At 40.4% G+C, this 27,289-nt stretch overlaps 1 protein-coding gene and 1 long non-coding RNA gene across 2 annotated transcripts in view; one reads left to right on the top strand and one right to left on the bottom strand.

Annotated features, from left to right (window-relative positions):
- The window catches only part of ADAMTS9 (ADAM metallopeptidase with thrombospondin type 1 motif 9), a 527,878-nt gene that overhangs the window by 353,896 nt on the left and 146,693 nt on the right, over positions 1 to 27,289 (top strand). Inside the window, exon 30 of the mRNA XM_053721004.1 lies at positions 7,418 to 7,585. Coding sequence (XP_053576979.1) covers positions 7,418 to 7,585 — 168 coding nt within the window. The remainder of the gene's footprint in view (positions 1 to 7,417; positions 7,586 to 27,289) is intronic.
- Positions 1 to 27,289, bottom strand: part of LOC128666413 (uncharacterized) — a 90,196-nt gene that overhangs the window by 52,260 nt on the left and 10,647 nt on the right. The window lies entirely within an intron of this gene.

Raw genomic sequence — 27,289 nt, 5'->3', positions numbered from 1 at the left:
ACACTCAGTCTTTCTCTCATATTAACTGGGACAATCCAAACTGTGTAAATCAGTATTTACTTTGCTCTTCTGAGTGAAATATTTTTAAGAACTTTTATGTCCAACACATTAGAACCATTTAAACATCTTTTTTCTTTTATTGCACTAATCGTATTTTTTTTTTTTTTTTTTTAAACAAGTCAACTTCAAAAACAAGAACAATCTGATTTAGGTTCAGACAAGCTGGTGTACAAGTTACTCAAACTCTTATTCTTTTACAATTAAAGGGACTAGAAACCTATTTTTTATATTTCATTATTCAGATAGAGAATCCAATTTTAAACAATTTTCCAGTTTACTTCTATTATCTATTTTGCTTTGTTCTCTTGGTATCCTTTGTTGAAGAAACAGCACTGTAAATGGATGAGCAACATGAGTCAAATATCTGCAGCCACCAATCAGCAGCACCTGAGCCTACCTGGGTATGCTTTTAAATAAAGGATACCAAAGAGATCAAAACAAATTAGATAATAGAAGTAAATTGAAAATGTCTTTAAAAATGTATGCATTGAGGCCTATTTATGAAATGTCTGTCGGACCTGATCCGACAGTGCGGATCAGGTCCGACAGACATCGCTGAATGCGGAGAGCAATTTATTCTTATTATAGTATAATGTCTATATTATTATTTAATAGGAAATACAAATGAGCATAAATGTATAGTATTTCAATTTCAATTGAAGTCTACCAATATAAATCTCCCCCAGGAGCAAGAGTACAGCCTTGTAACAGAGCACATTGTAATTCAATTTGATATTTTTAGCTGTTCTCTCTCGCGTCACTTCGCGGTATATTTAATGATTACTTTGTCAGGCAAGCTACAATATTCATATGACTGCTCTGACATATCCGATTAATTTTGATTCCTGGGAACATTGTATTTGCCTATCAAATTATTTAGTTTACTGACCATAACAAATACTATTCTTCTAATGATAAAGGCATAGAGTCCTGTATGGAAGTCAAATTTAAGGATAGGAGAAATATCTGGTTATCAAAGCCCCGTTTAATTTTTTTGACATTCATTCTGTGAAATGATATAAAGAAATTATATAATTGGGTTGTATTTAGCAAAAATGCATTCACAGTAACTACATATTTTTCTATAACAGCGTACCCTAAAATATTCATGCAAGATTTCGTAAATTTATATTGAAACCATTCTATACCACATGCTGAGTAAGAAGCTTGTGCTACAAGAATCTGTCATGTTAAATATCTATCACGATTCCAGAATTCTTTTGATTCCAAAATCTTTTAGAGGAGACTAATGAAAAATCAAAGAGAAGTTGTACAATGTCTGCATGCCAGAAGTGTCCGGAATTGAAAATGTTCAATGAACCCTTGTTGAAAAAGGTTGAGTCTTGTTGCTTTGTTGCTAAGCTTACATGTAATATAAAATGTACGTTTGCGTTTTTACTGCATTCTTCGTTTTTTATATAGTACAAGTGTAAAGTAAAAAAAAAATGATGTTAAAGGTACATAAAAGTGCTAATTTCATAATTGGATTATCGTTTGCATATAAATGTGTGTTTAACCCTTAACTACTGGGAGCTAGCTGAGATAGGGCTACCAACCCTTCTTTATTTCCAGGGATCTCCCTTATTTACCAAAACTTTTATACAATCTCCCAAGCTCCTTCATTTATCTGCTCTTAGAACGTGTTTCTCCCTTATTTTTTTTCAACCGGTTAAATCTTCATTTCCAACATTTAAAGAGACAGTTTACTCAAAAAATTCCCTTTTAATTTGTTCCCAATTATCCACTTTACCTGCTGGAGTGTATTAAATTGTTTACACATATTTCCATTACCCTTATACTGGTATTTGAAATAGTTTATTTAGCCTGTGGTATCCCCACCCATTCTGAACGTTTTTGGCCTCGACACCAAGCTGTATTAGCATAGCCAGCAGACGAAATTACACTCCATGTGGGTTATAGAAAAGATAAGGTAATAAAATTTGAATTTTCCATTGTTCTCTCCAAGTACTGATGATTTGTTTATGAACAGATATAAGATAAAGAAGCATTTATATGTACACAATGTGATAAAGTAATGAGATCTGATTATACCTACAAGCTCAACCCATTTTATTAGGTTGTGGCTTCAAAACACAAAATCAGCTATTTCATATACACAAATAAGCCTTAAAAAAGCAAATCTCATACATTTTATACTCTGCAGCTGGTAAAAAAAGTAATTGGAAACACATTACGGGAAAAACAATTTTATAGTATACTGTCCCTTTAATATTGTACTCTTGTATTTTAATATTTTTGATGTATCCGACAGTTTAACGTCTTTACTCCCATTGTGCCTTAGTATAGTAAACTTAGGGGCCCATTTATCAAGCTCCGAATGGAGCTTGTGGGCCCGTGTTTCTGGCGAGTCTTCAGACTCGCCAGAAACAGCAGTTATGAAGGCAGTGGTCTAAAGACCGCTGCTCCATAACCTGTCCGTCTGCTCTGAGCAGGCGGACAGGAATCACCGGAAATCAACCCGATCGAGTACGATCGGATTGATTGACACCCCCCTGCTGGCGGCCGATTGGCCGCGAGTCTGCAGGGGGCGTCGTTGCACCAGCAGATCTTGTGAGCTGCTGGTGCAATGCTGAATATGGAGAGCGTATTGCTCTCCGCATTCAGCGATGTCTTGCCAACCTGATCCGCAAGAAATTTGATAAATAGGCCCCTTAGAGTGAGCGCATTTTTCTAATGGACAGAACATTTAAATGTATAACAGTCTTTGGTCGAGCAGACATGATTCGCTAGAGCGTTATCCCTTTAACACTTTTTAGTTGTATAGAGTTAGCGCTAGCGAGCAAAATGTTCTATATTTAACATGGATTTGTAGATTTACCATATTTAATTTACATGGGAAATTAAGGGAATTTAGCAGGTAAATGAAAAAAAATGTTTACTTTAGTGTGAAGGAAGTTATTAAAGGGATACTAAACCCACATTTTTTATTTCGTGATTCAGACAGAGCATGCAATTTTAAGCAACTTTCTAATTTACTCCTATTATCAAATTTTCTTCGTTCTCTTGCTATCTTTATTGAAAAATCAGGAATTTAAGCATAGGGGCCGTCCCATTTTTGGTTGAGAACCTGGGTTATGCTTGCTTATTGGTTTGCTAAATGTAACCACCACTAAGAAAGCGCTATCCAGACTGCTGTACCTAGAATGGGCCAGCTCCTATGCTTTACATACTGCTTTTTAAATAAAGATAGCAAGAGAACGAAGAAAATTTATAATAGGAGTAAATTAGAAAGTTGCTTAAAATTGCATGCTCTATCTGAATCATGAAAGAAAATATTTGGGTTTAGTGTCCCTTTAATCTGTAATTTTTTCAGTAATTAGTGATATATGATATAATGTAGGACACATATTTTACATTTTGGCCCCTCTAGGGGCCATGGAACCATTACAATTGTACATGAAAGCAAGAGGTTTTTAATGTCCTTTTGGCTTTCAAAGACGGCTGCACCGCATTATATCACAACCTTAAAGGGGTGTAAAACAGTCTGTTTCATTGTTGTAATAAAAAAAATAAGCAATGGCTTATAATTAATATAAATCATTGCAATATGTATTATTCATCATTTTAAAGGGCTTTTACTTTTCTTTTTTTAACTACCTTTCTACAGGGTCCATTATTTACTGTCACAGCCCTCACAAGGGGGCTGTGATTTATACAGGAAGCCAACAGATAAGATTTTCCTTTGAAGGGTTGCTAGGAGACACTATACAATTGCTGTAGTCAGTATATGTTCATTAGAGGACTTTTGCTACAAATATCATGTGACAATAGAACTTAGGTTTTGTAAAGGTGGCTCTTTTATCTATTTGCAGGCAGGGGCTACAGTGAGAAATTCTAAGTGCTCATTTAGCCAGACAAAAGTAATTGATTTGCTGTTTTGTTGTTTTGTTTATAAATATATATTCCTATACATATCTGTATATATATATATATATATCTACCTATAAATAATCATATAGATGTATAGATATATATTATACCAAAAAAAACCATTGTATATATATAGAAATATTTATTTATGAATAAATAGAATATATTCTTGTATGTGAAGAACATTTAAAGGGACACTGAACCCAAATTTTTTATTTTGTAATTCAGAAAGAGCATGCAATTTTAAGCAACTTTCTAATTTACTCCTATTATCAATTTTTCTTCGTTCTCTTGCTATCATTATTTGAAAAAGAAGGCATCTAAGCTTTTTTTTGGTTTCAGTACTCTGGACAGCACTTTTTTATTGGTGGATGAATTTATCCACCAATCAGCAAGGACAACCCAGGTTGTTCACCAAAAATGGGCCGGCATCTAAACTTACATTCTTGCATTTCAAATAAAGATACCAAGAGAATGAAGAAAATTTGATAATAGGAGTAAATTAGAAAGTTGCTTAAAATTTCATGCTCAATCTAAATCACAAAAGAAATTTTTTGGGTACAGTGTCCCTTTAAATATTCATATTTTCATGTTGGGTAGGCGCACATGGGAATATGCGATTGTGTTTGCGCGAGAGTGGGGTGTTTATTTTCTCCATTGACTTCTTTTGGGGAATACGTGAACGCACACACAATATTGTAAGTTCGTTTTTTTGCGCTTTTTGGGATAGCGCCCGAGCGAAAACATTTATTTTCAACTCATAATACAAATGCAGCCAATTTACTTCTAGCGCAATTAACACTCAACTGGGAGCGTTAATTAGCGCTCCACTTGTTATCTAGCCCAAAATAAATACGGTTTCATATTCCTTTAACTCCAACACAATAATCTCTGCTTGCACTGATGAACAACAACATTGTACATGCCACAATTTTATTGTTAAGATTATTATTGTGTCCGCATTGGAAATGTTCGCTGATTAAAACAGTAATATTATAAATCTGCACTATTGCAGCTTTTGACATTTAAAGGTCTGTATCACTAATGAGCTTTTGATGCCAGCAACATTTCCACAAACATTGTGTATGTCCAGTATTTATGGAGAATGTAGCTCATGTTAAAGACACATAATAAATTAAACTCCTCTAGTTGTTAGGGTATCTTATTATTACTGTGTTTAACATATGCTAAAATATTAAATACATAGGCAAAGTTGTAGCAGGTGTAGATGACTTTGTAGCATTGACTACAAGTATGTATGAGATAGATAACAATAGAGGGCTACATTACAGTTGGAGTGCAATTGATAGCGCAGGGTTTGTAATCCTTAGCACAATCTTACACTTAGCATTGCGTACCATCTGGTATTACAATTTCATGGTAAAATAGGTTTACCAGAGAGTCTTAACACAGCCAACATTTTTTATGTGTCCTATATGTATAATGAACCATGCAGGGAACTCTACTCATATTAGCGCATCTTTAGCTTAGTGCTCGACCAATAGCTGTCATTGCTGAGTTCCACCATAGAAGTCTATAAATGTGAGGGATTTAGGACACCCGGGTTATCTGACATGCAGGTGTTAGTGCACCCTAAACTTTTGCTCAAAAGCTAAAATATTACTTTCAACTTGTCATATGAGCATCATAATAAATGCGCTACTGATTGCACTTGAGCGATGTTAGCACACAATAGCAATCATTAATATTTTTGCACTACACTTGTAATCTAGAGTAAAGTAAAATGAAAAGGAGAAAATGTGGAGGATATTAGAATAGACAGGGGAAATAATACACCTTTACCAGTAAAACATAAATATCAGGACCCGTCTGTTTCTTCTCTATGTGGTTCAGGAATAGCATTAAAGGGATATATTACTCAAACTTTTTTTTATCATTAATATGAAAGTGCATATAAACATTTATTTATATATATATATATATATATATATATATATATATATATATATTTATATATATATATATATATATATATATATATATATATATATATATGTTATATATGTTAGGAAAAAAGTTATGTGAAAGCTGTTTAAATTTAAAGTGAAACTGAAAGTACGTGATTATTTACTAGTGCTCATTAGCTTACAGAGGCAACTCAGGACAGGAACATCCATTTTTCAAGAAACAATTAACTTTAATACATTTTGAAACTTTAATTTTTAGGTGCAACGCATTATTGAGCGTCATGTCACTTTAAGATTATGTAAAATGTACAAGAGACTAACGTTTATGTTTTATGAGAATGACAATCATAAAACAATGTGTTTCTTTTGTTATTCAGACAGAGCAAACCATTTAAACGGTTTTCGAATTTATTTCTATTATCAAATTTGCTTTGTTCCCATGATATTCTGTGTTGAAAAGATACCTAGGTAGGCATCTGGATCACTATTTCTTGCTATCTAGTGCTCTTGCAAATCTACAGCATTCTTACAAAACTGCTGTCATATAGTTCTCCAGAAAGGGGCCAGCTCCTAAGCATAGATTCCTGCTTTTCAACAAAAGATACAAAAAGAACAAAGCGAATGCAGATGCTCTTTCTGAATCGTGAAAGAGAAATTTGGCGTTTCAGGTCTCTTTAAGATAGAGTTGCCACATTTTCTGTAAATAAAAAAGAGGCTACTTTGCATACATTTGCATAAATAATTATACAACATATATTAGGAACTAAAGTTGCTAGAACTGGTTTCAAATGAACATTTTTTATATTTAGATTCTCACACTTAGACCTTTATTTCTAAATGTTTTTATTTTCAACTTTGACTTTTTCAACTTTGACCTGAATATAAAAATACCGACTATTCGGCAACACTAAGGGCTCGATTTACCAAAGCCCTACGGCTGCAAGTTCTCACAAGAACTTGCTCGCCGTAATTTATCAAGCAGCGGTCACCAGACCGCCGCTTCCTTAACCTTTTCGCCACTTCTACGGTGGTGAAATTCAATCTCGGCGGTCGAGTCCGACCGACCAGATTGACAGCTCCTGTCCGCGCGTGATTGGCTGTGCGCGGGCAGGGGCGGGATTGCACGCGAGCGCAAAATTGCGCTCGTGTGCAATGTTGATTACCTGCGGGTAATTTAGCCCCGCCACAGGCGAGCTGAGGCGTACAGGGGCGCGTATATGTGCCCCTGTACGCCTCAGCTTTGATAAACCTAGCCCTAATTGAACTTACAACTGTCAAAATAAGCAAGGACGCATCCTGTTGCATTATATGTTAAGCATGGAATTATCCTTAGGGTTTGTCATACAATGGAAAAAAGCTTATTTTTTACACTTCCACATATATATATTAGCTTATCCACATATTATATAAATACAACTAATTTGGTGGTTGTGCGCTATTATAAATATTTAATCTAGTAATAAACCTGCAAGGAGGTGACAACCGTTCTACAGTACTTTTATAGAGCATTTATACAATTCCTCTCTTATCTGTTACAGTGTTCCTCCTCCTGTGGACGTGGTTCTAAATCAAGAGCTGTATACTGTGTGACAACTGAGGGCACTCATATTGAACATGATAACTGCAAGCACCTCGCTAAGCCAAACATGCAGAAGAAATGCCGAGGTGGAAGGTGTCCGAAATGGAAAGCCGGAGAGTGGGGGAAGGTGGGTTACAAACATTGAGAGACATATATATGAAGAAATAGAAACAGACAGCGCTCAACCACTTATTAAAACATATAGGGGCACATTACAAGTGGCACGCTATATATAGCACTTTCGCTCAAGTGATAACATCGCCAGAAGTAAGGATTTTGTGGGCGCGTATTACTAGTTGAAAGTAAAACTTTTGCACGTGAGCGGAAACCCAATGTACGCTAACTTCAGGACTTCAGATATCGCGACCCTGCTAACTTATTCTCTTCATAGACCTAACGATTAGGGCTCACTCGCTATCCCAACAGGAGATATTAATATTTCACATTCCAATGTTCTTCACATACAGAAAAAAATATTTTTATTTTAAATAGATAATTCTTTATATAACTGTATATATAGATACCTGTATATCTATTATTTTAGATATAGGTATAGATAACATAATTTATGCTTACCTGATAAATTTATTTCTCTTGTAGTGTGTTCAGTCCACGGGTCATCCATTACTTATGGGATATATTCTCCTTCCCAACAGGAAGTTGCAAGAGGATCACCCAAGCAGAGCTGCTATATAGCTCCTCCCCTCACATGTCATATCCAGTCATTCGACCGAAACAAGACGAGAAAGGAAAAACTATAGGGTGCAGTGGTGACTGGAGTTTTAATTAAAATTTAGAACTGCCTCAAAAAAAGACAGGGCGGGCCGTGGACTGAACACACTACAAGAGAAATAAATTTATCAGGTAAGCATAAATTATGTTTTCTCTTGTTAAGTGTGTTCAGTCCACGGGTCATCCATTACTTATGGGATACCAATACCAAAGCTAAAGTACACGGATGATGGGAGGGACAAGGCAGGAACCTTAAACAGAAGGAACCACTGCCTGTAGAACCTTTCTCCCAAAAACAGCCTCCGAAGAAGCAAAAGTGTCAAATTTGTAAAATTTTGAAAAGGTATGAAGTGAAGACCAAGTTGCAGCCTTGCAAATCTGTTCAACAGAGGCCTCATTTTTAAAGGCCCAGGTAGAAGCCACAGCTCTAGTGGAATGAGCTGTAATTCTTTCAGGAGGCTGCTGTCCAGCAGTCTCATAGGCTAAACGTATTATGCTACGAAGCCAAAAGGAGAGAGAGGTGGCCGAAGCCTTTTGACCTCTCCTCTGACCAGAATAAACGACAAACAGAGAAGAAGTTTGCTGAAAATCTTTAGTTGCCTGTAAGTAGAACTTCAGGGCATGGACTACGTCCAGATTATGCAAAAGACGTTCCTTCTTTGAGGAAGGATTAGGACATAATGATGGAACAACAATCTCTTGATTGATATTCCTGTTAGAAACAACCTTAGGTAAAAACCCAGGTTTAGTACGCAGAACTACCTTGTCTGAATGAAAAATCAGATAAGGAGAATCGCAATGTAAGGCAGATAACTCAGAGACTCTTCGAGCCGAGGAAATAGCCATCAAAAACAGAACTTTCCAAGATAAAAGCTTAATATCAATGGAATGAAGGGGTTCAAACGGAACACCCTGAAGAACTTTAAGAACCAAGTTTAAGCTCCACGGAGGAGCAACAGTTTTAAACACAGGCTTAATCCTAGTCAAAGCCTTGCAAAAAAACCTGGACGTCTGGATTCTCTGCCAGACGTTTGTGTAAAAAAATAGACAGAGCAGAAATCTGTCCCTTTAACGAACTAGCGGATAAACCCTTTTCTAAACCGTCTTGTAGAAAAGCCAATATCCTAGGAATCCTAACCTTACTCCATGAGTAACTCTTGGATTCACACCAATATAAATATTTACGCCATATCTTATGGTAAATTTTTCTGGTAACAGGTTTCCGAGCCTGTATTAATGTATCAATTACCGATTCCGAAAAACCACGCTTTGATAGAATTCAAGCGTTCAATCCCCATGCAGTTAGCCTCAGAGAAATTAGGCTTGGATGGTTGAAAGGACCCTGAATTATAAGGTCCTGCCTCAAAGGCAGAGACCATGGCGGACAGGACGACATGTCCACTAGGTCTGCATACCAGGTCCTGCGTGGCCACGCAGGCGCTATCAGAATCACCGATGCTCTCTCCTGTTTGATCCTGGCAATCAGTTGAGGTAGCAACGGAAATGGTGGAAACACATAAGCCATGTTGAAAACCCAAGGGGCTGCTAGTGCATCTACCAGCACCGCTCTCGGGTCCCTGGACCTGGATCCGTAACAAGGAAGCTTGGCGTTCTGGCGAGATGCCATGAGATCCAGCTCCGGTTCGCCCCAACGAAGAATCAGTTGAGCAAACACCTCCGGGTGAAGTTCCCACTCCCCCGGATGAAAGGTCTGGCGACTTAGAAAATCCGCCTCCCAGTTCTCCACGCCTGGGATGTAGATCGCTGACAGATGACAAGAGTGAGACTCTGCCCAGCGAATTATCTTCGAGACTTCCAACATCGCTAGGGAACTCCTGGTTCCCCCTTGATGATTGATGTAAGCCACAGTCGTAATGTTGTCCGACTGAAATCTGATGAACCTCAGTGTTGCTAACTGAGGCCAAGCTAGAAGAGCATTGAATATTGCTCTTAACTCCAGAATGTTTATTGGGAGGAGTTTCTCCTCCTGAGTCCACGATCCCTGAGCCTTCAGGGAGTTCCAGACTGCACCCCAGCCTAGTAAGCTGGCATCTGTTGTTACAATCGTCCAATCTGGTCTGCGAAAAGTCATTCCTTTGGACAGATGAACCCGCGACAACCACCAGAGAAGAGAATCTCTGGCCTCCTGGTCCAGATTTAGTAAAGGGGACAGATCTGAGTAATCCCCATTCCACTGACTTAGCATGCATAGTTGCAGTGGTCTGAGATGCAGGCGCGCAAATGGCACTATGTCCATTGCCGCGACCATTAAGCCGATTACTTCCATGCACTGAGCTACTGATGGGCTTGGAATGGAATGAAGGACACGGCAAGCATTTAGGATTTTTGATAACCTGGACTCCGTCAGGTAAATCTTCATCTCTACAGAGTCTATAAGAGTCCCTAGAAAGGGAACCCTTGTGAGTGGTAACAGAGAACTCTTTTCTATGTTCACTTTCCACCCATGCGACCCCAGAAAAGCTAGAACTATCTCTGTATGAGACTTTGCATTTTGAAAACTTGACGCTTGTATCAGAATGTCGTCTAGGTACGGAGCCACCGCTATGCCTCGCGGTCTTAGTACCACCAGAAGCGATCCCAGAACCTTTGTAAAAATTCTTGGGGCCGTAGCCAACCCGAAGGGAAGAGCTACAAACTGGTAATGCCTGTCTAGAAAGGCAAACCTTAGGTACCGATAATGATCTTTGTGAATCGGTATGTGAAGGTAGGCATTTTTTATGTCCACTGTGGTCATATATTGACCCTCTTGGATCATGGGTAGGATTGTTCGAATAGTTTCCATCTTGAACGATGGAACCCTTAGGAATTTGTTTAAGATCTTCAGGTCCAAGATTGGCCTGAAGGTTCCCTCTTTTTTGGGAACCACAAACAGATTTGAGTAAAAACCTTGCCCTTGTTCCGTCCGCGGAACCGGGTGGATCACTCCCATTACTAAGAGGTCTTGTACACATCTTAGAAATGCCTCTTTCTTTATTAGATTTGTTGATAACCTTGACAGATGAAATCTCCCTTGTGGAGGAGAAGTTTTGAAGTCCAGAAGGTATCCCTGAGATATTATCTCCAATACCCAGGGATCCTGGACATCTCTTGCCCAGGCCTGGGCGAAGAGAGAAAGTCTGCCCCCCACTAGATCCGTTTCCGGATAGGGGGCCCATTCTTCATGCTGTCTTAGGGGCAGAAGTAGGTTTTCTGGCCTGCTTGCCCTTGTTCCAGGACTGGTTGCCTTTCCAACCCTGTCTGTAACGAGTAGCAGTCCCTTCCTGTTTTGGAGCGGAGGAAGTTGATGCTGCTCCTGCCTTGAAATTACGAAAGGCACGAAAATTAGACTGTTTGGCCTTTGATTTGGCCCTGTCCTGAGGAAGGGTGTGACCCTTACCACCAGTAATGTCAGCAATAATTTCTTTCAAGCCGGGCCCGAATAAGGTTTGCCCTTTGAAAGGAATATTAAGCAATTTAGATTTAGAAGTTACATCTGCTGACCAGGATTTAAGCCATAGCGCTCTGCGCGCCTGGATGGCGAATCCGGAGTTCTTAGCCGTGAGTTTGGTTAAATGCACAACGGCATCCGAAACAAATGCATTAGCTAGCTTAAGGGCTTTAAGCTTGTTCATAATCTCATCCAATGGTGCTGTGCGTATAGCCTCTTCCAGAGACTCAAACCAGAATGCCGCTGCAGCAGTGATGGGCGCAATGCATGCAAGGGGCTGTAATATAAAACCTTGTTGAACAAACATTTACTTAAGGTAACCTTCTAATTTTTTATCCATTGGATCTGAGAAAGCACAACTATCCTCCACCGGGATAGTGTACGCTTGGCTAAAGTAGAAACTGCTCCCTCCACCTTAGGGACCGTCTGCCATAAGTCTCGTGTGGTGGCGTCTATTGGGAACATTTTTCTAAATATCGGAGGAGGGGAAAAGGGCACACCGGGTCTATCCCACTCCTTGCTAATAATCTCTGTAAGCCTTTTAGGTATAGGAAAAACGTCAGTACACACCGGTACCGCATAGTATTTATCCAGCCTACATAATTTCTCTGGGATTGCAACCGTGTCGCAATAATTCAGAGCCGCTAACACCTCCCCTAGCAATACACGGAGGTTCTCAAGCTTAAATTTAAAATGTGAAATTTCCGAATCCGGTCTCCCCGGATCAGAACCGTCACCCACAGAATGAAGCTCTCCGTCCTCATGTTCTGCAAATTGTGACGCAGTATCGGACATGGCTCTCGTGTCATCGGCGCGCTCTGTCCTAAACCCAGAGCTATCGCGCTTGCCTCTTAACTCAGGCAAATTAGATAATACTTCTTTCATAACATTAGCCATATCATGCAAAGTGATTTGTAAGGGCCTTGATGTACTTGGCGCCACAATCTCACGCACCTCCTGAGCGGGAGGCGAAGGTACTGACACGTGAGGAGAGTTAGGCGGCATAACTTCCCCCTCGTCTGGTGATAATTTCTTTACCAGTAAAGACTGACTTTTATTTAAAGTAACATCAATACAATTGGTACACATATTTCTATTTGGCTCCACATTGGCTTTTAAACATAATGAACAAGTAGATTCATCTGTATCAGACATGTTTAAACAGACTAGCAATGAAGGCTACAAGCTTGGAAAAAATCTTTCAATAAATTTACAAGCAATAGAAAAAACGCTGCAGCGCTTTTAAAAACACAAAAAACTGTCACAGTTGAAATAACAATGAATTAATTCAGTTATAGCCAACAATTATAACAGTAAATGTATGAATTTAGCAGAGGATTGCACCCACTAGCAAACGGATGATTAACCCCTCAGTACCCAAAAAACGGATAATCAATTTAAGATTTAACGCTTTTATCACAGTCAAACACACTGTCACAGGTCTGCTGTGACTGATTACCTCCCTCAAAAATGAATTTTGAAGACCCCTGAGCTCTCTGGAGACGTCCTGGATCAAGGAGGAAAAAGCAGGAAGACTGTGCTAGAATTTTAACTGCGCAACAAGGCGCTAAAAAAGGCTCCTCCCACTCATATTACAACAGTGGGAGACCTGTTACAACGGTTTCTATGCAGAAATATACGTTAGCCATATGGAAAAAAAAATCATGCCCAAAAAGATTTATCACCAAAGTACCTCACAAAACGAATAACATGCCAGTAAACGTTTTAAAACAACTTTCCAGTGTTATGCAAAGTTATCACTAAGCCTGCTACCAGTCGCTTCTACTGCAGTTAAGGCTCATACATTTATTTCAGTATTAACAGTATTTTCTCAGTCAAATTCTAGTCCCTAGAAATTAACTCAACTGCGCATACATTTATCAGCCTGATACCAGTCGCTACTACTGCATTAAAGGCTGTACTTGCATCATATGGGTAACAGCAGTGTTTTCTTAGTCAATTCCATTCCTAGAAAATATTACTGCACATACCTCATTTGCGGGGAACCCCGCATGCTATTCCCTTTTCTGAAGTTACCCCACTCCTCAGAATGTGTGAGAACAGCCAGTGGATCTTAGTTACGTCTGCTAAGATCATAGAAAACGCAGGCAGATTATTCTTCTAAATACTGCCTGAGAGAAAAAAACAGCACACTCCGGTGCCTTTTTAAAATAATAAACTTTTGATTGAAGAATAATTAGATAAAAAACTCCTATCTCCTCTCGCGACCTCCTCCTTTGTTGAGACTTGCAAGAGAATGACTGGATATGACATGTGAGGGGAGGAGCTATATAGCAGCTCTGCTTGGGTGATCCTCTTGCAACTTCCTGTTGGGAAGGAGAATATATCCCATAAGTAATGGATGACCCGTGGACTGAACACACTTAACAAGAGAAATATATTTTACATTAAAATTATCAGAAATATATAGAAATGTATATTTAATAATAACAATTAAAAAACATTCTATGTGAAGAACATTAGAATGTAAAATATGCGTAACACGCTAAGGGTTGCATGCTTTAGGTCCAACACGATGTCAGGTAAGTGCACATGCAGAATTAGTTATCTTAACAGCCAATAGCCGTGTGGGCCAGCCGGTGCCAAGCTGGATAGCCCACACGGCACTATTGGCTAAGAGGTGCAAAATAGCGTTCTGCCATGGGCTGCCTGAGCAGTTCAGTGCGGTGAACACTTCAAACAAATAAAGGAATTTTCAGCATGAAGTATTTTGTACTTCATGACTGAAAATCCCCTTTATTTGTTCCAATGGTAAATCCTAGCGTTTCACAAATACTAGGATTTACCATCACTTTAAGGCGTGTTATGTAAATAATATATATAAAATATTGATACAAATAATAATTATCTATAATTATTATAGATACTGTTATATATATATATTCTATGGATTTTTTAGATTATTTTAGTACATCTATAATATTTACATAAATTATTAATATTGTTCAATATTTTATATTTAATAAATACATAAAGCACCTTAAGATAACTCATGTCAGGTTAGCACACATGAAAAATGTGTAATCTTTTCGGGTTTATTTGCTGCAGATGATTCCCTCTTCCCTACGAAAGAGGGTGTACAGGTTTCTTGCCTGAGAGCCTTGTCTACCTACAGTATTATAAATGGTTTTGAATCTTAAACTATAAACTAACATAAAGCTATTTTTTACAAAAAAAATAATAATTGTGTTAAAATATGTTTTTGCTACAGCTCCTTAGGGGCAGATTTATAAAAGGGTAAATGCTTCCTTAACTCTCTCCGCTACCTCAGAGGTGCAGATTAAAATCACTCCTGGCTCTCAGACCGCCTGCAGTTTGCAATCCTCAAAAGACAGGTTTGTCTTTGTTATTCTGTAAAATTTTGCACAGTATATCTGCCCCTTACTGTGTTTGCAACTCACCCCTGATATGGTGGTAAGCTGTGAGCATGCGCATCTGTTTGATGCATGCTTATTTAGGCTAGAGATCTCTGTCAAGCGCAGGTAGCGTTTTGTGTGAATTCACAGTCACTCTGGAAATGTCCATTGTATCGCCATACAACATACAGTTAGCATTTATTTAGTTTAGTGCACAAGCAGAACCACATCTGAGCTTTCATGCAATATCTGGGGAAATTAGTCTCCAAATGAATCCCTAAACAGATAACTTTACAGAGCAATAATTAGAATAAAGCCCTAAATTCAAGAGTAGCTCTTCCCTTTTATTTCTCATAGTAAATGGACATTAAAGGGACAGTCAAGTCCAAAAATAATTGCATGTTTCAAATAGGGCATGTAATTTGAAACAACTTTCCAATTTACTTTTATCACCAATTTTGCTTTGTTCTCTTGGTATTCTTAGTTGAAGGCTCATATGATAATTTCTAAGCCCTTAAAGGCCGCTTCTTATCACATGCTTTTTTATTTGCTTTTCACAACAGGGGAGATCTAGTTCATGTAAACCATATAGATAACATTGTTCTAACGCCCGTGGATTGTGGCAGACACTGCACTTGTTGCTTTTGTATCCCTTGTTGAAAAGTATACCTAGGTAGATTTAGAAGCTGCTGATTGGTGGCTGCACATATATGTCTCTTGCTATTGGCTTTCAGCTAGCTCACAGTAGTGCATTACTGCTTCTTAAACAAAGGATAACAAGAGAATGAAGCAAATTAGATAATAGAAGTAAATTGGAAAGTTGTTTAAAATTGTATGTTCTATCTGAATCATGAAATTAACATTTTGAGTTTCATGTCCCTTTAAAGGCATAGTCTAGTCAAAATTAAACCTTCATGATTCAGATAGAACATGAAAGTTTAATTTTGTGTAGACTATTACTTTAACTTTAGCTTTTGACACCACAACGAGGCTGTGGTTCATTCTGCAGAAGTTAGAACACTGACACAAAAGGAGAGAAAGTAAAAACACACTCAAGAGACCTTTTGAGCATTGGTGGTTCTAGAACTTAATATTGTGGGGGGGGGGGGTAATTGGGGGGCTTACAAAGGTTGTGAGCATAATACATGAAGCTCTTAACAAGGGTGTTACAATGCATTTGTAGTCCTATAGAACCGTCACTGCTTTCAAGGGGTGTGTCTCTGGCCTGCAAAACAAAGCAATGTTTAAAACATTTATTTTGTGTCCAAATATTTTACAGTGCAGAGCTTAATTGTTGATTTACTGTTACTATATAAAATAAATGAATGCAACTTTAATGTTTAGGGATTTAGGGTTGTTGGACTGATTTGAATTCCTTACTGACAGGATTATTATTTTACAACCAAAACTCACATATAGACAACTACAATTAGTTCATCAAGACATAAATGTCACATGTAATGCTATGTGTATTTACACAGTGATTCAGATCATCCCATACTAGTAAAGTGTGGTATTTATGTTTTACTGAAAGTGCCATTAAGAGACATAATACATCTGGTCTGAATTACCATTGGAATATAATTTATAATCTGTTCTTCCTTTTTGTTTTCTTTTACACAACCGTAAAATGCATTCTCAGAACATATATTATACTGAGACACCCTGTGTTCTATTCATGCTTCAAATGACACGGTTAACTCCCTCAGCAAAAAATAAATAGTCAAATCGTATATAGAATTATTTAAGTTATTTCTGTTTAGTCAGTGTTTTGTTTATAGTAGTGAGGCTTGACATATGGGTAAGTAATTGGCAGACAAACTGTAGTGACAGTAAATTGTTTAGCTTAGAATTGTTGTTTAAACTGATATGAAACTCAACATTTTTCTTTCATAAATGCAGTAGAACATGGAATTTTACACAATTTAGCAATTTACTTCTATTATAAATGTGCTTTATTCTCTTAGTATCCTTTTACTGAAGGAGCAGTAATGCACTAAAATACGAAGAGGCATATATATCAATCTCAAACATTAATCCATAAGCAAGTAACTGCAACACCTCTATTCTTGTCCTTCTCCTGGGGAGGCCAAGAACAAAACTGAGGAGAGGTGGGAGGGAATGAAAGTTCTTGTGTGGGTTCTTGGCCTCCTCCTAGTGGCGTGAATTACCGTATATCCCACATGTTATGGACCCTATGGACTATCATCATTCTGAAACAAAATAATTTATCAGGATGTAAAAACAGAATTTTTGCTTACCTGATAAATTACTTTCTCCAACGGTGTGTCCGGTCCACGGCGTCATCCTTAATTGTGGGGAATATCTCTTCCCCAACAGGAAATGGCAAAGAGTCCCAGCAAAAGCTGTCCATATAGTCCCTCCTAGGCTCCGCCCACCCCAGTCATTCGACCGACGGACAGGAGGAAAAAACAGGAGAAACTATAGGGTGCCGTGGTGACTGTAGTTAGAGAAAATAATTCATCAAACCTGATTAAAAAACCAGGGCGGGCCGTGGACCGGACACACCGTTGGAGAAAGTAATTTATCAGGTAAGCATAAATTCTGTTTTCTCCAACATTGGTGTGTCCGGTCCACGGCGTCATCCTTACTTGTGGGAACCAATACCAAAGCTTTAGGACACGGATGAAGGGAGGGAGCAAATCAGGTTACCTTAAACAGAAGGCACCACGGCTTGCAAAACCTTTCTCCCAAAAATAGCCTCCGAAGAAGCAAAAGTATCAAATTTGTAAAATTTGGCAAAAGTGTGCAGTGAAGACCAAGTCGCTGCCTTACATATCTGATCAACAGAAGCCTCGTTCTTGAAGGCCCATGTGGAAGCCACAGCCCTAGTAGAGTGAGCTGTGATTCTTTCAGGAGGCTGCCTTCCGGCAGTCTCGTAAGCCAATCGGATGATGCTTTTCAGCCAAAAGGAAAGAGAGGTAGAAGTCGCTTTTTGACCTCTCCTTTTACCAGAATAGACGACAAACAGAGAAGATGTTTGTCTGAACTCTTTTGTAGCTTCTAAATAGAATTTTTTAGAGCACGGACTACATCTAAATTGTGTAACAAACGTTCCTTCTTTGAAACTGGATTCGGACACAAAGAAGGTACCACTATCTCCTGGTTAATATTTTTGTTGGAAACAACCTTTGGAAGAAAACCAGGCTTAGTACGCATAACAACCTTATCTGAATGGAACACCAGATAGGGCGGAGAACACTGCAGAGCAGATAACTCAGAAACTCTTCTAGCAGAAGAAATAGCAACCAAAAACAAAACTTTCCAAGATAACAACTTAATATCTATGGAATGTAAAGGTTCAAATGGAACCCCTTGGAGAACTGAAAGAACTAGATTTAAACTCCAGGGAGGAGTCAAAGGTCTGTAAACAGGCTTGATCCTAACCAGAGCCTGAACAAATGCTTGAACATCTGGCACAGCTGCCAGTCGTTTGTGTAACAAGACAGATAAAGCAGAAATCTGTCCCTTTAGAGAACTCGCTGATAATCCTTTATCCAAACCTTCTTGTAGAAAGGAAAGGATCTTAGGAATCTTGATCTTATTCCATAAGAATCCCTTGGATTCACACCAGCAGATATATCTTTTCCATATTTTATGGTAAATTTTCCTAGTTACCGGTTTTCTGGCTTGAACCAGAGTATCTATCACAGAATCTGAAAACCCACGCTTTGATAGAATCAAGCGTTCAATTTCCAAGCCGTCAGCTGGAGGGAGACCAGATTTGGATGTTCGAATGGACCCTGTACAAGAAGATCCTGTCTCAAAGGTAGCTTCCATGGTGGAACCGATGACATATTCACCAGGTCTGCATACCAAGTCCTGCGTGGCCACGCAGGAGCTATCAAGATCACCAAGGCCCTCTCCTGCTTGATCCTGGCTACCAGCCTGGGAATGAGAGGAAACGGTGGAAACACATAGGCTAGGTTGAAGGTCCAAGGCGCTACTAGTGCATCCACTAGAGTCGCCTTGGGATCCCTGGATCTGGACCCGTAGCAAGGAACCTTGAAGTTCTGACGAGACGCTCCACTCCTGAGATGTGGATTGCAGATAGGTGGCAGGAGTGATCCTCCACCCATTTTATTATTTTGGTCACTTCTCTCATCGCCAGGGAACTCCTTGTTCCCCCCTGATGATTGATATAAGCAACAGTCGTCATGTTGTCTGATTGGAATCTTATAAATCTGGCCTTTGCTAGTTGAGGCCAAGCCCTGAGAGCATTGAATATCGCTCTCAGTTCCAGAATGTTTATCGGGAGAAGAGACTCTTCCCGAGACCATAGTCCCTGAGCTTTCAGGGATTTCCAGACCGCGCCCCAGCCTGCTAGACTGGCGTCGGTCGTGACGATGACCCACTCTGGTCTGCGGAAGCTCATTCCCTGGGACAGGTGGTCCAGGGTTAGCCACCAACGGAGTGAGTCTCTGGACTTCTGATCTACTTGAATCACTGGAGATAAGTCTGTATAGTCCCCATTCCACTGTTTCAGCATGCACAGTTGTAATGGTCTTATATGAATTCGTGCAAAAGGAACTATGTCCATTGCAGCAACCATCAACCCTACTACTTCCATGCACTGAGCTACAGTAGGACGTGGAATAGATTGAAGAACCTGACAAGCGTTTAGAAGTTTTGACTTTCTGACTTCTGTCAGGAAGATCCTCATTTCTAAAGAATCTATTATTGTTCCCAAGAAAGGAACTCTTGTTGACGGAGACAGGGAACTCTTTTCTATGTTCACCTTCCATCCGTGAGATCTGAGAAAGGCCAGAACGATGTCTGTGTGAGCCTTTGCCCTTGAGAGAGACGACGCTTGTTTCAGAATCCTTGGAGCAGTGGCTAACCCGAATGGGAGGGCCACAAACTGGTAATGTTTGTCCAGAAAGGCGAACCTTAGGAACTGATGATGATCCTTGTGGATAGGAATATGTAGATACGCATCCTTTAGATCCACGGTAGTCATAAATTGACCTTCCTGGATTGTAGGTAGAATCGTTCGAATGGTTTCCATTTTGAACGATGGAACTCTGAGAAATTTGTTTAGGATCTTTAAATCCAGAATTGGTCTGAAAGTTCCCTCTTTTTTTGGAACTACAAACAGATTTGAGTAAAATCCCATTCCCTGTTCCGCCGTTGGAACTGGGTGTATCACTCCCATTTTTAACAGGTCTTCTACACAATGTAAGAATGCCTGTCTCTTTATTTGGTTTGAGGATAAGTGAGACATGTGGAACCTTCCCCTTGGGGGTAGTTCCTTAAATTCCAGAAGATAACCCTGAGAGACTATTTCTAGTGCCCAGGGATCCTGAACATCTCTTGCCCAAGCCTGAGCAAAGAGAGAGAGTCTGCCCCCTACTAGATCCGGTCCTGGATCGGGGGCTACTCCTTCATGCTGTTTTGTTAGCAGCAGCAGGCTTCTTGGCCTGCTTACCCTTGTTCCAGCCTTGCATCGGTTTCCAGGCTGGTTTGGTTTGTGAAGCATTACCCTCTTGTTTAGAGGATGCGGAATTGGAGGCCGGTCCGTTCCTGAAATTGCGAAAGGAACGAAAATTAGACTTATTCTTGGCTTTGAAAGGCCTATCTTGTGGGAGGGCGTGGCCCTTACCCCCAGTGATGTCTGAGATAATCTCTTTCAATTCTGGCCCAAAGAGAGTTTTACCCTTGAAGGGGATATTAAGCAATTTTGTCTTGGAAGATACATCCGCTGACCAAGACTTTAGCCAAAGCGCTCTGCGCGCCACAATTGCAAACCCTGAATTTTTCGCCGCTAATCTAGCTAATTGCAAAGCGGCATCTAAAATAAAAGAATTAGCCAACTTGAGTGCGTGAACTCTGTCCATAACCTCCTCATACGGAGTCTCTCTACTGAGCGACTTTTCTAGTTCCTCGAACCAGAACCACGCTGCTGTAGTGACAGGAACAATGCACGAAATGGGTTGCAGGAGGTAACCTTGCTGTACAAAAATCTTTTTAAGCAAACCCTCCAATTTTTTATCCATAGGATCTTTGAAAGCACAATTATCCTCGATAGGAATAGTAGTGCGCTTGTTTAGAGTAGAAACTGCCCCCTCGACCTTAGGGACTGTCTGCCATAAGTCCTTTCTGGGGTCGACCATAGGAAATAACTTCTTAAATATAGGAGGGGGGACAAAAGGTATGCCGGGCTTCTCCCACTCCTTATTCACTATGTCCGCCACCCGCTTGGGTATAGGAAAAGCATCGGGGTGCACCGGAACCTCTAGGAACTTGTCCATCTTGCATCATTTTTCTGGAATGACCAGGTTGTCACAATCATCCAGAGTAGATAACACCTCCTTAAGCAGTGCGCGGAGATGCTCTAATTTAAATTTAAATGTCACAACATCAGGTTCAGCCTGTTGAGAAATTCTACCTGAATCTGAAATTTCCCCATCTGACAAAACCTCCCTCATGGCCCCTTCAGATTGGTGTGAGGGTATGACAGAGCAATTATCATCAGCGCCCTCCTGCTCTTCAGTGTTTAAAACAGAGCAATCGCGCTTTCTCTGATATGCAGGCATTTTGGATAAAATATTTGCTATGGAGTTATCCATTACTGCCGTCAATTGTTGCATAGTAATAAGCATTGGCGCGCTAGAAGTACTAGGGGCCTCCTGCGTGGGCAAAACTGGCATAGACACAGAAGGAGATGATGTAGAACTATGTCTACTCCCTTCATCTGATGAATCATCTTGGGCAACTTTACTATCTGTGGCAGTACTGTCCTTACTTTGTTTTGACGCTATGGCACAATTATCACACAATTTTGAAGGGGGAGACACATTGACTTTCATACATATAGAACATAGCTTATCTGAAGGTACAGACATGTTAAACAGGCTTAAACTTGTCAATAAAGTACAAAAACCGTTTTAAATTTTAAACAGTGCACACTTTATTACTGAATATGTGAAAAAGTATGAAGGAATTGTTCAAAATTTACCAAATTTTAACCACAGTGTCTTAAAGCCTTAAAAGCATTGCACACCAAATTTCAGAGCTTTAACCCTTAAAATAACGAAACCGGAGCCGGTTACAGTTTTAACCCCTCTACAGTCCCAGCTACAGCCTTTGCTGCCAAATGAAGCCTTCTAGGAACCTTTCCAACTACTTTCAGATCCACACACATGCATCTGCATGTCTTGCTCTCAAAAGTAACTGCGCAGTAATGGCGCGAAAATGAGGCTCAGCCTACAACTGGGAAGGCCCTTCCTGACTAGAAAGGTGTCTAATTCAGTGCCTGACGTTAAAAAAACGTTCTCCAAGCTTATAAGTGTGAATTTCAAACATAAATATGTATAAAATGCCCAAATAAAGCAATCGATTATGCCCATAAAAGTGTCTACCGGTTTTATAGCCCATATTAAGCCCTTTATTCTGTTTGAGACTATGAAAATGGCTTACCGGTCCCCATGAGGGGAAATGACAGCCTTCCAGCATTACACAGTCTTGTTAGAAATATGGCTAGTCATTACTTAAGCAGAAAAGTCTGCTAACTGTTTCCCCCAACTGAAGTTACTTCATCTCAACAGCCCTATGTGGAAACAGCAAACGATTTTAGTTACTGCTGCTAAAATCATCTTCCTCTCACAAACAGAACTCTTCATCTTTTTCTGTTTCAGAGTAAATAGTACATACCAGCACTATTTTAAAATAACAAACTCTTGATAGTAGAATAAAAAACTACAACTAAACACCACATACTCTTAACCATCTCCGTGGAGATGTTGCCTGTGCAACGGCAAAGAGAATGACTGGGGTGGGCGGAGCCTAGGAGGGACTATATGGACAGCTTTTGCTGGGACTCTTTTCCATTTCCTGTTGGGGAAGAGATATTCCCCACAAGTAAGGATGACGCCGTGGACCGGACACACCAATGTTGGAGAAATATATTTTTTATACTGTGTATATATATATATATATATATATATATATATATATATATATATATATATATATATATATATATATATATATATATATATATATATATATATATATATATATATATATGCATGCAGTTCATGAGATAGTGCTTCTCTTTCTGTATGGCTGAAACAATTTTCTGGGGTTGCCATGTTCCGTGTTTAGAGGAGGATTGCCTGGTATTTCGGGGCTGGACTAATCTTGTTAGGTGGGATCAGACTAATATACTTCAGGAAAGTTCTCCTCTGTGAAAAGCACAACTGGGCTAAAAGAGGGTGCTCCTGGGTGGTAAATTGCCATAGAACAGGCCACTGAGCTGTTGTTGGCCCCTGAGAGAGTACTTCTCTTTCTGTATGTATGTATGTATGTATGTGTGTGTATATATATATATATATATATATATATATATATATATATATATATATATATACTGTATGTGTATATATATATATATATATATACTGTATATGCAGCCACCAATCAGCAGCTTACTTACAGTAGTACATTGTTGCTCCTACCTAGGTAAGTGAACAAAGTAATACTAGAGGCAAATTGAGGAGTTGTGTAAAATTGCATGCTCTACCTAAATAATGAGAGTTTAATTTTGACTTTACTGTCCCTTAAGTACCCAGTTTTTAAGAATTCATAAGGGTCACCGAACAGTAAGCATAGAAAACTTAAAAGGATATTAAGGGGAAATGATATTCAAATTTTTCCCTTTTCATCTGCAATAGATTATTTCAAAATGTAAAAGAGTGATTTTTTTAAATTAATATTTCTGTGCTGAATAAACCAACTTTTTTTCTGTGGAAGCTGTCCCTGTCAACCACTAAGCAAAAAGTATATTGGTATTAGTAGTTGCTGCTTTTAGTTTCACTTCATTTTTAAACCGCCTTTCCTAAATCCTCAACTTTTTTTCCAAGCAAAAAAAAAAAAGTATTTTTTCTTCCTTGGGAGTTGGGCTATACAGTCGTTTGCAGATTTAATATGTCCTGATGAAGGCTCGGATAAGGGCCAAAACGTTGACCATTCTTTGTTGATGTATGAATAAAGCTATTTTATTTGAATTTACAAATCCTGAGAGTGCCCTTCTTGATACGGATCTACATAGTTACTCTTTGAGGATTGCACCCAGGTCTACTACACACCACTTAGGTTGGAATGCTGGGCCACAGGCTAATTGTTATACTATATATATATATATATATATATATATATTTATTTAACTACTGTACTTGCTGTAACGGTACCAACCGGATACCAAGGGTTACCACCAGGGAACAATGTCCTACATAGGGAATCAGCAGTTCACAACCCAGCCAGTTGTCAGGTTTAAACAGAATCACTTTTATTAAGGCTCATATGCCCAGTATTTATGCAGGTCTGACCCCCCCCCCAGAAGGGGGGTTGAAAGAATGTTGTACATTGAATGGAGGGAACACGCCCTTTTACATGATACAATAGAATACCTTGCTCAAGCTGATAACAATTTAAACACAGACACACACTTGGCTTTCCTTATCATCTAGGGTCTGCTCTCTGAGGTTGATTAAACAATGGACTGTGTATCAATAACATTAATGACAGTGCACAATAGCTGAGGCTAACGCTGAACACAGTTAACTCTTTCAGTGCTGACAGAAGGGTCTGTCACATCTACATAGCACAATATACAGCCTATAGACAACCTTTCTTATGTTATAGTCCAGAAGTGGCTAGGTTTGCCACAATGCTCCCCCAGAACCAAGCCGGCATACACAGTCTGATCCCAACGGATCGGCTTGGGGATGTCCGGGGCAACAACTTTCGGCTCAAGTAAGCTACGGGGTGTTCTCCGCCATCTGCTCCAACTTGGCTCAGTACTGCCCCCACCCCAAACATGGAAGCGTCTCTTCCCGGAGGGACTGGGATTGGGTAGTCACAGGGTTAACATCAGCGGGATCCATGGGAGCATAGGCAGAAACAAGGGGGGCCAAGTCATTTCCAAGGAGAACATCAGCAGGTAAGTCCTTCTTGACCCCCACATTCACAAGTCTAGCGCCCACTCCCCAATCCAAATGTACCCTGGCAACAGGTAGGCGGAACACAGTGCCCCCTGCTACCCTCACAGCCACAGTGTCTCCAGTGTGCTGTTTCTCAGGCACCAAGTTCTCTTGAAGCAAGGTCATGGTAGCACCAGTATCCCGTAGACAACTGACCTCCTTCCCATTCACTTTAACCCGTTGCCGGTTATTCCGGTGGGCAGCTTGCACGGGGTCTGCTTCATGTAGGCTGCCCCAGCATTCTGGCGCCTCTACGTAGCGGGCCACAGGCTGAGGATTATGTGGGATTCCGCCAGCGGGTCTTCTCCAGGACTGTGCTTGATTCGCTGCGTTTAGGGGACACTCTGGTCTTTTGTGCCCTAGTTGCTTACATCCAAAGCACCGAATAGGTTGTGAGTAGCCCCGCGAATTGAACCGGGCTCTCTGAGGGTAGTTCATGGCCGGAGGCCGTGTGGTATAGCGGTGCGCCGGGGGTTGGTAACTGGCAGCTGCTGGGGTGACTGGGGGTCTGTACTCCACTCTAGCAGTGGGCAATCGGTATACTGCTCCCCCTGCCCCTCGTACTGCCACGGATCCGCCAGTGGGTGCTGTATCCGGCACCAAATGGGGAGCTATCAGGGTTAAAGTAGCTCCCGAATCCCGAAGTCCCTGGACTGACATCACCTCATGCAGAATTCCCAGGGGTTCCTCGGCTTGGGTGCTCAACACCTCATGAGCGGCTGGCTCCGTTTGGTAATGGTGAGCAGCCGCCCTTGGGGCCAGGTTCTGTCTGACCTGGTTCCAAGCTTGTCTGCTCCGATTTTGGGTGCACTCACGTGCCATATGTCCCCACTGCTTGCAGGTGTGGCATTGTATATTAGCCCGTCCGTTGTTAGGCTGTAGTCCATGGTGCCTCCTGGCATCAAAATGCTGGTCTGCTAATCTGGCTGCTTCGGTTAAGGTGAGGGGTTTTCGATCTCTCACCCATTCTTGGGCTTCTGGGGACAAGCCGTTAAAGAATTGCTCCAACAGCATCAGTTGTCGCAATTCTTCCATGGTGGTAGCTTGGCTGGCCTGTATCCACCCCTGAGATGCTTGATCCAGCTTGTGGGCCCACTCTGCATGGGAATCTCTTTCTGGCTTGTGCAGGCCTCTAAACTTGCGCCGGTATGCCTCTGAGGTAATGGCATATCTTTCCAAGATCGCTCTCTTCACTTTAGCGTAATCCTTGCTGTCCTCCCTGGGTACAGCGCGATACGCTTCCGCTGCCCTACCGGCTAGCTTGCCTGCTAGCACCGGCACCCATACGGACTGCTCCAAATCATGTAACTCGCACAGTCTCTCAAAATCCTGTAAATACCCATCAATCTCATCCTTCTCCTCACAAAACATTTTAAATGCATGGTATGGGATTTTGGGTCTTACTGGGTTGCTGAGTGCGTCCAAAATGGATTCTGCTCGGGAGGATGCATTCCGCGGACTGTGTGCCATCACGTACTCCTGCACATCTGCCATTACCACGGATAGCATATCCCGTGGTACAGGTTGGGGTAAAAATTCCAGCCTGGTCCTCATTTCCCTCTGGTATAGGGTCTCCTCCATGGCTGCTGGAGGCGTAGCGCTGCGAGCTCTGTCTCCCTCCATCAGCTCAGCAATTAATATAGCCTTGGGTTTGCTGCTGCCTATCTTTCCCCTGGCTTCTAGCAGTTCCTTTTACGTTTGTCTCTTTAGCTTAGAATAATCCATCTCCATTCACTTCGGTCCCTGGTACTCCTTCCATCTTAGTCAGTATTGTAGTAATCCCCCTCTTCCTGAGGTTACTGGCTTGTGTAGTTGCTCTTCTGGGCGATAAGGTTCATTCCGTCGCTTGCCACCAATTGTAACGGTACCAACCGGATACCAAGGGTTACCACCAGGGAACAATGTCCTACATAGGGAATCAGCAGTTCACAACCCAGCCAGTTGTCAGGTTTAAACAGAATCACTTTTATTAAGGCTCATATGCCCAGTATTTATGCAGGTCTGACCCCCCCCCCCCAGAAGGGGGGTTGAAAGAATGTTGTACATTGAATGGAGGGAACACGCCCTTTTACATGATACAATAGAATACCTTGCTCAAGCTGATAACAATTTAAACACAGACACACACTTGGCTTTCCTTATCATCTAGGGTCTGCTCTCTGAGGTTGATTAAACAATGGACTGTGTATCAATAACATTAATGACAGTGCACAATAGCTGAGGCTAACGCTGAACACAGTTAACTCTTTCAGTGCTGACAGAAGGGTCTG

The sequence above is a fragment of the Bombina bombina genome, chromosome 7, assembly GCF_027579735.1.
Source record: "Bombina bombina isolate aBomBom1 chromosome 7, aBomBom1.pri, whole genome shotgun sequence".
NCBI lineage: Eukaryota > Metazoa > Chordata > Amphibia > Anura > Bombinatoridae > Bombina > Bombina bombina.
This window is presented reverse-complemented; position numbering and strand designations above follow the sequence as displayed.